At 33.6% G+C, this 13,990-nt stretch overlaps 1 protein-coding gene across 1 annotated transcript; it reads left to right on the forward strand.

Annotated features, from left to right (window-relative positions):
* The first annotated feature begins 11,324 nt into the window (after positions 1-11,324).
* LOC138337299 (golgin IMH1-like) lies at positions 11,325-13,725 on the forward strand. Its single transcript, XM_069287205.1, has 2 exons — positions 11,325-12,938; positions 13,207-13,725. Exons 1-2 carry the CDS (start codon positions 11,325-11,327, stop codon positions 13,723-13,725), a joined length of 2,133 nt encoding a protein of 710 aa, XP_069143306.1.
* Positions 13,726-13,990: the final 265 nt, after the last annotated feature.

A 13,990-nucleotide genomic window follows, 5' to 3' on the forward strand; every position in this document is an offset into this window, starting at 1 on the left:
TAAAGGAGATTCAAAATTTTGAACCTGGCGCAATGCGCCTCAGACTCGCCCAGATCGGCGTTATTCACCTAGTTTTCGTCATTCAGTCTGTTTAAGCCTTTCTAAAGGGTATTAACACTTTTTATTGACTTTAGCTATTTTAAGTGACTTCTAAATATCTAGAAATCATACAACCTTGAATCCATACACCTAAATTCGAGAAAACTTGAGAGCCAAGTCAAGGAAGTTTTTAGAGTCTTTTCAAGAAGTCTTTTGCAAATGCTTTTAACTTTGTTTTAAAACATGAAGTTCAAGATGAATAAAGAGTAAAAGATTAAAGTTTCAAGTTCCTTTGTTAAAATAAGTATATGGGGACTAAGTATTCCCAAAGAGTTTAAAATATTTTCACATTGAGAAAATGCATAAGTACCCCCTCAAACTATGCCAGAAATCTCAGAGACACACTTATACTATACTAAGGTCCTATTACCCCCATGAACTTATTTTATAAGTAATTTTCTACCCCTATTTAGCCTATGTGACACTATCTTGAAAAATAAGTCAATGAGCATTAGGCCCACAAGATAGTGCCACGTAGGCCAAAAAGGGTAGAAAATTATTAATAAAATAAGTTCAGGGGGGTAATAGGACCTTAGTATAGTATAAGTGTGTCTTTGAGATTTCGGGCATCGGTTGAGGGGGTACTTGTGCATTAACCCTTTCACATTTAAATAAGAACAGAAATTGAGATTTCCAAAGAGCCTTTGAGCTAGTTTTCAGGAAAAAAATATATGCTTTCATAATAAAGCAAAAGGGAAAACTTTGATTTCTAAGATAGCATTTGAGCTAAGTTTTTGAGCACTAATCTCAAATCATAGAAGGAAGTATGTTTTTAAAACATCAGAGATAATATAATAATATTTTTTGGATTAGTATTGAGCACCGATATGGGAGAGATTTCAGACAACTCATAGGCCCCATAAACCATGTATCAACCATCGATAGAAAAGGGTCATACTTTTTTGATGATTCCTTTAGTGCTTTTTAGCATAAACTAGTGGATCCACTAAGTAGTTCAGGTTTTATACTTATGGAAAGGTATTGGACAACTCTGGCAGCGTGAGGCAAAACTTTGTATCATCACAATAGCTCTTACGTAATGGTTGTCGGTTAGTAAAACTCCCACAAAAGTCAATTGTATTTAATATACGGAGTTTATTTGTAGTTTTATATACATCTCAAAGTTATATTGTATCCTTGGATACATACAGAGTTGACATCATGTTCTAACCAACTTTTTTTTATATTGCTCTAGTTTTAAATTGTTTTATGTTAAAATGAGCTTAGTCACACAGATTTGAGTTAAGCCAGGTAAGTTCTTCCGATTTCCTTTCAAGCCTATGTTTGTGTTTTCTCATTTCAACTCACATACTCGTACATTCAATGTATTGAATGTACTAATGTCAGTTGTTTTGCATCGTATTATGATGAAGACGCATTTAACTAGGATCGACATCCAGCACATCGATCCATTGGGCAGTTCAGACTCTGTTGGTGAGCCTTTTTACATTCCGGAGGACTCCTCTTTTTGCTTTTAGTTTATTTTCAGTTCATCGGGATGTTGTGGGATTTGTCCCAACATCCATCTCAGTTGTTTTAGAGTCTTCATAGATTATTAGACAGTCGGTTATGAGTCTTTTAGCTTTGTATTTCAGATGTTTTGCTATGAGATTTGAGTAGCCATTTTGGCTAGTTGAATATTTCTTTTCAAACATTCTCAATTTATTTTACAAGTTCTTTATATTGATTATTCTTGTGTTTTAAGTCTTCTGCTAAGTAAGTAAGTCAAGTCAAGGGTTCGCTTGGGAGCAGCAATGGTATTCGAGTGTCATTCCCGCCCAGGGTGTAAGCTCAGGGCGTGACATCTAGCTTAGTCTTACAAGAAGGAACGCTTAATCAAGATAAGCAATTGGATCATGCCAGAGGGAGAATGCAACTAATGTTTAAAAAAAAGAAAAGAGGTAAAAGATATGAATTAGTGTTTAGAGTGGTGCATAGATTAGAATCTATAGCTAGGAAAGAAATTATTATTATTATTATTATTATTATTATTATTATTATTATTATTATTAATGATTTACTTAATTGTACCGAGCTTTCTCTTTTATTTTCTTAAAACTAATAATGTGATATATGTAAATTTGTTAAGTCGATGAGTATCGCTTGAAAGACTAGAAAAAAAGATGAAAATATTATCATGTGGAACTAAATATAAACAAATAAAATATATCACAAGAAAAATATATTCATCCATGATTAGTTTGAAATCATATCTCAAATAAATTGGAGTATTTTTATAAATTAAAAACCAAAAAAGTGTTGTAAGGAGATGAAGATCACATATATCTCAAAACCTAGGATGCACACCATTAACAGGAAATCAAAATTATCGTAAAGAGAGAAATCAATTTATTTTATCAACAAACTATTCAGTGTTAGGATCGAAAATAAGCAGGTGTAAACACGGAAGCTAGCAAAGCAAACCTCGAAAGGCAACGAGTAAGAAGACAACGAGAAATATACCAAAAGACATAAAGATTTAACGTGGTTCGGTCAATCAACCTACGTCCACAAAGGAGATGAGCAATCCACTATAAACATGAGAGTACAAAATACAGAGGGAAACAACCTCAACCAATTCACTCGGAATACATGAGAGGTTCACACAAGTGATAATGTATCAAGCTTGTGACCCACAAATTCTCCCTCTAACCAAAACTCTCAAAACCCTTAAAACTACATTGTGAATGCTGATTAAGTTTGAAGGAACATGCCTCTATTTATAGGGTCCTAAACCTTTTCCTACAAGAAAATGATTAATCAATCCAAAACCATTTCCTACAAGGAAAACCTATTTATGGTAAGAAATTTAGGGCAAATAAAACCCAACAAATCTCCCCCTTGGCCTGAATTTCTGACAAAATAAATTTTTCCACCTTCTTGACTTAATCTTCAACAACTTGCTTCTCCTCTCCATAATCTCCTTTGCAAAATTTATGTCTCAACACAAAGAATCTCTCTGAAACAATTTCTCCAACAAAATCTTCATTACTGTCAAAAAGGTTACTACTAGAACTACACCGCCAAGATGAACACATTTTTCTAACCTGGTTCAATCATCGATTATCAAACCACTGAACCTGACTCCGTCATTGAATCCGGCACTGATACCACTTGTTAGGACCGAAAATAAGCAGGTTTAAACGCGGATGCTAGCAAAGCAAACCTCGAAAGACCACGAGTAAGAAGACAATGAGAAATATACCAAAAGATACAAATATTTAACGTGGTTCGGTCAATCGACCTACGTCCACAAAGGAGATGAGCAATCCACTATAAACATGAGAGTACAAAATACAGAGGGAAACAACCTCAACTAATTCACTCGGAATACATGAGAGGTTCACACAAGTGATAACGTATCAAGCTTGTGACCCACAAATTCTCCCTCTAACCAAAACTCTCAAAGCCCTTAAAACTACATTGTGAATGCTGATTAAGTTAGAAGGAACATGCCTCTATTTATAGGGTCCTAAACCTTTTCCTACAAGAAAAGGATTAATCAATCCAAAAACTTTTCCTACAAGGAAAACCTATTTATGGTAAGAAATTTAGAGAAAATAAAACCCAACAAATCTCCCCCTTGGCCTGAATTTCTGACAAAATAAATTTGTCCACCTTCTTGACTTAATCTTCAACAACTTGCTTCTCCTCTCCATAATCTCCTTTGCAAAATTTATGTCTCAACACAAAAAATCTCTCTGAAACAATTTCTCGAACAAAATCTTCATTACTGTCAAAAAGGTTGCTGCTAGAACTACACTGCCAAGATGAACACATCTTTCTAACCTGGTTCAATCATCGATTATCAAACCACTGAACCTGACTCCGTCATTGAATACGGCTCTGATACCACTTGTTAGGACCAAAAATAAGCAGGTTTAAACGCGGAAGCTAGCAAACCAAACCTCGAAAGACCACGAGTAAGAAGAGAACGAGAAATATACCAAAAGACACAAAGATTTAACGTGGTTCGGTCAATCGACCTACGTCCACAAAGAAGATGAGCAATCCACTATAAACATGAGAGTAGAAAATACAGAGGGAAACAACCTCAACCAATTTACTCGGAATACATGAGAGGTTCACACAGGTGATAACGTATTAAGCTTGTGACCCACAAATTCTCACTCTAACCAAAACTCTCAACGACCTTAAAACTACATTGTGAATGCTGATTAAGGTAGAAGGAACATGCCTCTATTTATAGGGTCCTAAACCTTTTCCTACAAGAAAAGGATTAATCAATCCAAAACCTCTTCCTACAAGGAAAACCTATTTATGGTAAGAAATTTAGGGCAAATAAAACCCAACAAATCTCCCCCTTGGTCTGAATTTTTAACAAAATAAATTTGTCCACCTTCTTGACTTAATCTTCAACAACCTGCTTCTCCTCTCCATAATCTCCTTTGCAAAATTTATGTCTCAACACAAAGAATCTCTCTGAAACAATTTCTCCAACAAAATCTTCACTACTGTCATAAAGGTTACTGCAAGAACTACACCGCCAAGATGAACACATCTTTCTAACCTGGTTTGAACATCGATTATCAAACCACTGAACCTGACTCTGTCATTGAATTCGGCTTTGATACCACTTGTTAGGATAAAAAATAAGCAGGTTTAAACGCGGAAGCTAGCAAAGCAAACCTCGAAAGACCACGAGTAAGAAGACAACGAGAAATATACTAAGAGACACAAAGATTTAACGTGGTTCGGTCAATCGACCTACGTCCACAAAGGAGATGAGAAATCCACTATAAACATGAGAGTAAAAAATACAGAGGGAAACAACCTCAACCAATTCACTCGGAATACATGAGAGGTTCACACAAGTGATAACGTATCAAGCTTGTGACCCAAAAATTCTCCCTCTAACCAAAACTCTCAAAGCCCTTAAAACTACATTGTGAATGCTGATTAAGTTTGAAGGAACATGCCTCTATTTATAGGGTCCTAAACCTTTTCCTACAAGAAAAGGATTAATCAATCCAAAACCTTTTCCTACAAGGACAACCTATTTATGGTAAGAAATTTAGGGCAAATAAAACCCAACAAATCTCCAATTTGGCCTGAATTTGTGACAAAATAAATTTGTCCACCTTCTTGACTTAATCTTCAACAACTTGCTTCTCCTCTCCATAATCTCCTTTGCAAAATTTATGTCTCAACACAAAGAATCACTCTAAAATAATTTCTCCAACAAAATCTTCACTACTGTCAAAATGGTTACTGCTAGAACTACACCGCCAAGATGAACACATCTTTCTAACCTGGTTCAATCATCGATTATCACACCATTGAACCTGACTCCGTCATTGAATCCGGCTCTGATACCACTTGTTAGGACCAAAAATAAGCAGGTTTAAACACGGAAGCTAGCAAAGCAAACCTCGAAAGACCACGAGTAAGAAGACAACGAGAAATATACCAAAAGACACAAAGATTTAATGTGGTTCGGTCAATCGACATACGTCCATAAAGGAGATGAGAAATCCACTATAAACATGAGAGTACAAAATAGAGAGGGAAACAACCTCAACCAATTCACTCGGAATACATGAGAGGTTCACACAAGTGATAACGTATCAAGCTTGTGAACCACAAATTCTCCCACTAACCAAAACTCTCAAAGCCCTTAAAACTACATTGTGAATGCTGATTAAGTTTGAAGGAACATGCCTCTATTTATAGGGTCCTAAACCTTTTCCTACAAGAAAAGGATTAATCAATCCAAACCTTTTCCTACAAGGAAAACCTATTTATGGTAAGAAATTTAGGGCAAATAAAACCCAACATTCAGTACTTCTTAAATATCTAAAGTAGTTAAATGAAGACAATAAATGTTAATAAATTACCTCTTTTTCTGTCACTTGATTAGAAGACTTCTATTATCATGCATTCATGACTCTAAGAAAAATAAAATTAGAGTAAGTGAAACTAAGTAATGAACAAAGTCATTTTTCGATGCTAAATCCTATCAAATTCGTCTTATTTTTTTTATTTCAATGAAGATGTACGCAATCTAAAGAATTTCTTGTCCATCAAATCCTACTTTTTAGCCATAAACAAACCTATAAAAGGAAAACAAAGAAAGAAATAAAAGGTAGTAAAAGAGAGCAGGGGAATCATCATAACTCAGGCTTGAAGGCAAAGAAATTCTTTAAACTTTTAATTCATACATTGAAGTACTTATTTTATTTAGTAAAATAAAGTTAAAGTGTTTATATGTCTGGTCCACATAGTTCTTTTATTATATTTTAGTTTTTAATTATTTTATTTTGGGAGTTCCATAATCTAATTCACTAAATATTTGAAGGAAGGCAAAAGTACTCAATTCAAAATTAAATGCATAATGTTGCTTATTAATATATTTAAAGACAAACTTTGAATCTACCCATGATTAATATATTAAAATCTTCTATTAAAAAAATTTTCAACTACATTTTACAGGACATTAAAAAATATTATTATAACTAGGTAAATTACTTGTGATTAACACAGGATTGAACTATTTTATTAATCTTATGTATGATCATTCAGCAATATCAATATTTTCGATACATATATTATATTGTCAAGAACATCTTATCTTAAGGCAAAGTGTTCCTTCAAAATCTTAAAGTATCATATATTTAATTATTATTTTTGTTGCACAAAAATTTTGAGTCATAGAGAGATTTTTGTAGAAATTTATGTAGAAATCTCACGTCTACGATTAGAAAAATCATGAATTATACTGATGTATTTGATATATTGATGTATTGATATATTGATGTATTGATGGTATTGATAATGTTGATGTAAATAATGTTGCGTTACAAACTCCTTACACCGGAGAGAATCGTAAAGTCCTAAGTTAATTATACTTAGAGTCCTACTACAATACATATTATTACTATAATAATAATAATAATAATGCAATTATAAATAATCTAAATTTTAGTTGTACTATAATTCTAATAGTAATCTAATCCTAGTCTTAATATAATTCTAGACGAAATATAATCCTATTTAATATAATTAGTCTAATACTAATGCGATTCTATTTCTACATCGATGATGTAAACTCGTTGGTCAGCTTCGTTGGACCTGTTCATTTGTCATGTTCCAATCATCAGCTTCTTTCTTCATCAACACTTGATGCAGATAGTCAACTGTGTTGGACCTATTCCTTTAACATGTTACAATCGTCAGCTTCCTTCTTCTTCAATACTTCCCCTCAAGCTAGTGAGTATAGGAACAGTTACTCCTAGCTTGCTTTGAATATCCAGCAAAAAAATTTTTGAATACCCAACAAAAACTTGTTTTGTCAATGCTTCAGTATGTTGATGTTTTTATTTCCAAATATCCATCAAATTTTTACTTTTTTTTAATACTCAGCAAAAACTTATTTTGTCAATGCTTCGGTATGTTGGTGTTGTTGTTTCCAATTCCCTTGCCTTTTTGAATAGATAACACCATGTTTTGATTTTGTTATGACACTTTTTCTTCCTCTTCCCTTATATCAAATCCTGTGAGATCATTAACAAATTAATTAAGGTGGAATATGGTGTCTTACCTAAGGTTTAGCAAAATTAATTGTTTATGTTACTTAAATATAAGCTTCTTTAGATCCAACTCCTTAGTAAAACATCTTTCTCCTTCCAATCATCAATGGCGTCACTATCTTTTGCATCCTTCTGTCCAAGTAGAACAATTACTTTTACTTGGTTCATTCTTTGTGATATGAATCAATTGGGATATATTTGTCCTCTTTATGAGATAGTTTGTTAGCTTAAGTTTAATGGAGCAAGCAACAATAATTTGGTGAAGTAAGGAGGTTGACATAGTTTTGGTAGAAGTGGTCGTTGCAACATGTGGTTTTTTTTGTTTTTTATTTATCAATACTCAGATAGGAGAAGAGTTTTAAGCTCTGATACTATGTAGAAATCTCACGTTTAAGATTAGAGGAATCAAGGATTCTATTGATGCATTTATATATTTATGTATTGATGGTATTGATGTAAATAATGTTTAGTTACAAACTCCTTATATAGGAGAGAATTGTAAAGTCCTAAGTTAATTATACTTAGAGTCCTACTACAATAGATATTACTACTATAATAATAATAATAATGCAATTCTAAATAATCTGAATCCTAGTTGTACTATATTTCTAATAGTAATCTAATCTTAGTCATAAAGTAATCTAATCTTAGTCATAATATAATTCTATATGAAATATAATTTTAATTAGTCTAATCCTAATGCGACTCTAATTCTACATCAGTGATGTAAACTCGTCGATCAGCTTCGTTGAACTTGTTTCTTTGACATGTTTCAATCATCAGCTTCCTTCTTCATCAACACTTACTGTAGACACGTCAGTCAGCTGCGTTGGACTTGTTCCTTTGACATGTTTCAATCTTCAGCTTTCTTCTTCTTTAACAATTTTGAAGTATAAGAAAGAAGTGTAAGAAAAATCTCCATGGAGATAGTTGGTTAGAAGTAACAAAATTTTCTAAATACTAGAAAGTTATAAAGAACACCATCAGCTATTAAAAAAGAGACTTAACAGTCATGAACCACAACAATCCCAAGTAAAGTTGAACACCACGTCCATACAAAAACGTAATTAACTTAATCAAAATGGAGGACCTTCACCTCCTTTCTTATGAACCTCTATCAATCTCTTTTTTTTAATTATATTATGTCGTATCATGTATATGTCAAAAATAACCCTAAAATTGTTAATATCATAAAGGTTTTTCCTCATTATCTCGGAAAAGTTAAAAATATTGCTTAAATTTCATATCACCGATCCAACCTATTTAAAATAGAATCATAGTAATTGTTATGATTATAGTATGTAGTTACAACGAATTAATGCAATGATAACCCAAGCAGTCGGTGAAACCTAAATGGAACTGCTCACAACTGGACATTCTAAATCCAAATTTTAATACATGATATATTAAAATCTCACAGCATAATTTTGTGAACATTTTAGTTCACAAATATCCTCAAATAATAATTATGAAGACGACATTACTTTCCTAATAATCAAGAAGAAAATGCATGTTCCCTAATAAATTATAGTCTATCAGGATTACAATTCACAAATTTGATTAAAAGAAGCCAAAAGAAAGAGTTATCACTACAACAAAAATGATCTTCAATGAAATTAATAGCTTATTTTGCTAAATATATATTTTCAGTGGCAATTAGTACTCTCTATAAATGTTTCCAAAGTCTATAGAGACATTGAATCTAATGGCAATTAATTAATGTCGGTATAGACTCTAGCACTCTTCGTCAATGTGCATATATGTTATTGATAAAGAAATATTTTGCTATAGTGTATTTTGGGCAAATGTAGTTTCAAGAAAACTTGATTTCATATGCCTGAAAAAGAAGTGAATAAATATGAAAAATTAGTCAACTTGAGATAAAAGAAGTGAACTAATTGTCTCTATACAATTATTCTAGGAAGAGTACAATAGCATACAAAAAATTTATACCTAAGATAAAATAATCAAAATAATATACTAAGTGTGGCCAGCCAGAGAGCAATCTATTAGGTTCTTTTAACAAAGTTCACCATTGGTTCCATACTAGTTATCGCATATTTGTTGTTGTGTGATATCAAATGTAGCATATCCCACAAGCAATTTCCTTAAAATGTATATGAAAAAATATGTAGAAAGGGATGAAAGAGAATATCAGTTTTTGAGTGATGCTTGCTAGAATTTTCAACAGAGTTTAAAAGTGTCATCAAAATTGCAAAAAAAGAAAAATCGCAATAGTTACATGAAGCACTGTAACCGATAGTAAAAGATTAAGCTTCATGAAATAGGAGGAAGAAAATTTTGAGGAATGAACATACTTCATAAGAAGCTTAATTAATGTATTTGAATTCAACTCTCTTATAGCGGAAGAAAACCTACAAATAATGATTGAAGAAATATAAGTTTTGTTTACTAAAGAACCGAATGTGACGAATTAAACCATTCCATCAGTGTTATGAGTTGTGGACTTAGAAGCGCAAAGTAGTAATGTCGCAGAGATATTGAAATCAATTTTCTTTGTTTAATCTTTCTTCTTTTGGTGCCTTGGAATTAAGTGTAGAATTTTCAAAAAATATAAATGGAAAATGAAGAGTTGTGATTTTTGTGAAAGTTATGATTTTTACGAAGAGTTATGACTTTCATGAAGAGTTCTAACTTTTATATGTGTATATAAGATAGTATAATTGAAATGAGGACAAAACATTATTCTATTAAATATGTAGAAACATTGAATTGGTTGAGTACAAACATTTCAATGATGGACTTGTGATTTTATTTCCTTTTATATGGTGTATTGATTGTTATATGAAGGAGAATTTGAATATCAACTTGATGTGTGTATGATAGAATGTGATAGAATCGTTAATTCGTTTTGATGATAGACAAAAAGCGCAAAGAACAGTAGCAAATGTACGCAGCAAAGAAGTCAAGGTAGAGTCCAAGATCAAGTACAATAGATTTATTTGTCAAAGCCAAAATAATATATTAAAGGTACAAGTTAATACAAATAAGGAAAACCTTAAATATATTATTAAGGAAGGAAGTTGTGTATAATAAGGATTCTAAATTAAAAAAGAATCCTTGTTTAAATATAACTTTCTTACCTTATTAGTAAGGATTGTACAAGCCAAAAACTCTATAAGAAGGATACGAGGTAGAGGGAGAAACTTACGACTTCACGCAGAGAACAAGAGAGAATTATTCACCAAATTGAGGTCTTCAAGATTGATAGGATTGCCACGGTCAAAACATTCTTGAGTGAGAGGGTCTTTATCGTGTAGAACTATTTGTCTTGTTTTTGTTCTTAATTATAGTTTACAGTTTATTGTACAAAGGGTGGGTTTGGCTCTTTGTAGGGTTGGTTGTTAGCAAGAGTTGTAACAAAAGGTAGGTTTGGCCTTTTGGAGAGATTGATTGGAGTTAATCGAGGGATTAGTAGAGATAAGACTTTTGATTATTGAGTTGTAATCACAAAATCTTATAGTTGAATTAATAAAACGAGGTTTTTCCTTCCTTGAGTGAGGAAGGTTTTAATTCAATAAGTGTTTGTGTCTTTACTCTGTCTTTACTTAAAAGCAACTTACACGAACCTGGTTTGTGTTCTGGGGTAAGGTTTCTTCAATTGGTATCAGAGCAGGTCTTTTCGTTAAAAGATTCACACCTTGAAAAGACTCAATGGCAGCACCACCTACCCCACAAGAGGGAGCTTCACAAACACGACCACCACTGTTCAATGGCAAATATTATGGATGGTGGAAAAATCGTATGATGGACCATCTTATTGGCGAAAACCCTGATCTATGGGGAGTAATTCTAGATGGCCCAACCATACCTATGAAAACAGCAACTGATGGAATCACCAAAATCCCAAAAGAAAGAAAGGAATGGAATGTTGAAGACAAGCTTGCAATTCAAAAAAATGCCAAAGCCAAGAAAATTCTGATATGTGGCATAGGACCAGATGAATATAATCGAATCTCGTCATGTCAAGATGCCAAAGCCATATGGGAAACACTGCAAACAGCTCATGAGGGAACAACGCAAGTCAAGAAGTCTAAAATTGATAACTTGAACAGGCAATATGAGCTGTTCAGGATGGCAGAAGAAGAGACTATTCAAGACATGCACACCAGGTTCACCTCCATCATCAATGAGATGTTCTCTTTAGGAGAGATAGTGCCTAACGGAAAAACAGTAAGGAAACTCTTGAGTGTCCTTCCTGAAACTTGGGAAAGCAAAGTCGAGGCTATCACTGAAGCCCGCGACCTGGACTCACTGGAAATGGATGAGTTAATTGGTAATCTCATCACATACGAACTTAAGAAAAACCAAGAAAAGGAAATTGGAGGAAAAAGAAAGGAAAGGAACCTGGTTCTAAAGGCTACTGCATCAGATGATTTTGAAGATGAAAATATCGCCCTCATAACTAAAAGGTTCACTAGAATGCTAAAGAGAGGGCAGAACTTTCAAAAGAAAGCTTTTCAAAAACCATCTGAAAACACTAAAGACCAGGTTTGTCATAAGTGTGGGAGTCCAGATCACTTCATAAAATTCTGTCCACTTTGGGCTGTAGAGCAGAAAAAGGTAAACTTTGAGAAAGGTAAAGACATCAAAAAGGATAAGTTTGTTCCCTCAAACAGAAGAATGACAACTCAAGAGGCAGACATGTCAATGAAGAGGGCTTTTGCAGCAATGGGGAATTCATCTGATGAAGAGTTTGAGGGTGATGAGACAGAAAACCAGTCTCTTCTTGCACTAGAACAAGAAGATGATTATGACTTTCTTGCCCTTATAGCAGTGGAAACCAAGGAAGAAAGGGAAACTTGCAGATCACAAGAAACCATACTAGCACTCATGGCTGGATCAGATTCTGAAGAGGAAAAAGAAGAAGAAGATACAAATGAAAAGGTTAGTCTTCATCACTTACAAGACAATCTAGGTTCATACTCAAAAAGAGAGCTAGAATCCTTACTCTACACTCTCATTGATGCATATAAAACCATAGACTCAAAAAGGGAACTGATAATGGAAGACTATGCATCACTAAGAGAAGAAAACAAGAGTCTTGAAAAACAAAATCTTCATCTTTTATCTAAGAATACCAAACTAAGTAAAAATCTAGAATTGGTAACTAAAAGGAATGAAACACTCTCCAAAGAGCTTCTTGTGACTAAAACTGAAGCAGAAAATGGAATGAGATGGACCAGGTCCTCCATACTGCTTGACAGCATTCACAAGAATCGCACAATTGAGAAACATGGGATAGGTTTTGATAGAACCAGCTCTCAAGTAAAAAATCCCAACATAGACTGTTTATGCATGAACTATGGACTGGTAGGACATAAAAGTCATGATTGTCAAAAGAAACAAACTGCTCATAACAAAAACTTGAAATCCTTGAGAAAACCTCATCATGATAAACCCAATGAGCAAAAACAAATCCCTACAGACAAATCTCTTCCTATCTGGGCCAGAAGAAATCTTATCCACCCATTCCCTAAGCTTAAATCAAAGTGGATTTGGGTACCAAAATCTAAAATTCAACAATAAATTGTAGGGATCAGTGAAGAGGAAGCAGCAACAATGGTACTTGGATAGTGCATGCTCAAGACACATGACTGGAGATAAAAGAATCTTCCTCTCTCTCAAAAACATCAAAGGAGGAAACGTTGCCTTTGGTAATGGTAAAAGTGGTGAAATTCATGGAATTGGAAAGGTTGGATCAATGGATACTCATGCAATTGAGAATGTATATTGTGTGAATGGTCTACAACATAACCTTTTGAGCGTATCTCAAATATGTTATAAAGGAAACAACGTTCTCTTTACAGAAAAAGAATGCAGAGTAACAAACTCAGTGACTGGAAACCTGGTTCTACTAAGAAAGAGACACAAGAATGTGTACAAAGTCAAGACTGTTGACTCCAAGGAAGATAATCTTAAATGTCTAAGTGCAGTCTCAGATTGCTCCATGCTATGGCACAAAAGAATGGGACACATTAGCATGACAACTATAAACAAGCTCATATCTAAAAGTGGGAAGGAAAAAGTACTTCCAAACCAAATCAGTGCTTAGGGGTAGAACCTTTCACCCTGATATACTTTCAATGGATTTAGTGAAGCAGGTTTGCGAACTCCTAAGGTTTCAAGGGTGGGAGGAGTTATTTCTAGAACCCAGTTTGATTTATGAAAAGGAAGTGGTCGAATTCTATACGAACTTGGTCATCCTAGAAGGAGATGTGGCGTCATCTAGTGTAAAGGGAGTTGACATTGTGTTTGATGCAACCAAGCTTGGGGAAATCTTGCATATACCATCTGTGGGTATAAATGAGTACAATTGG

Source organism: Solanum lycopersicum, chromosome 7 (genome assembly GCF_036512215.1).
Source record: "Solanum lycopersicum chromosome 7, SLM_r2.1".
Classification (NCBI taxonomy): domain Eukaryota; kingdom Viridiplantae; phylum Streptophyta; class Magnoliopsida; order Solanales; family Solanaceae; genus Solanum; species Solanum lycopersicum.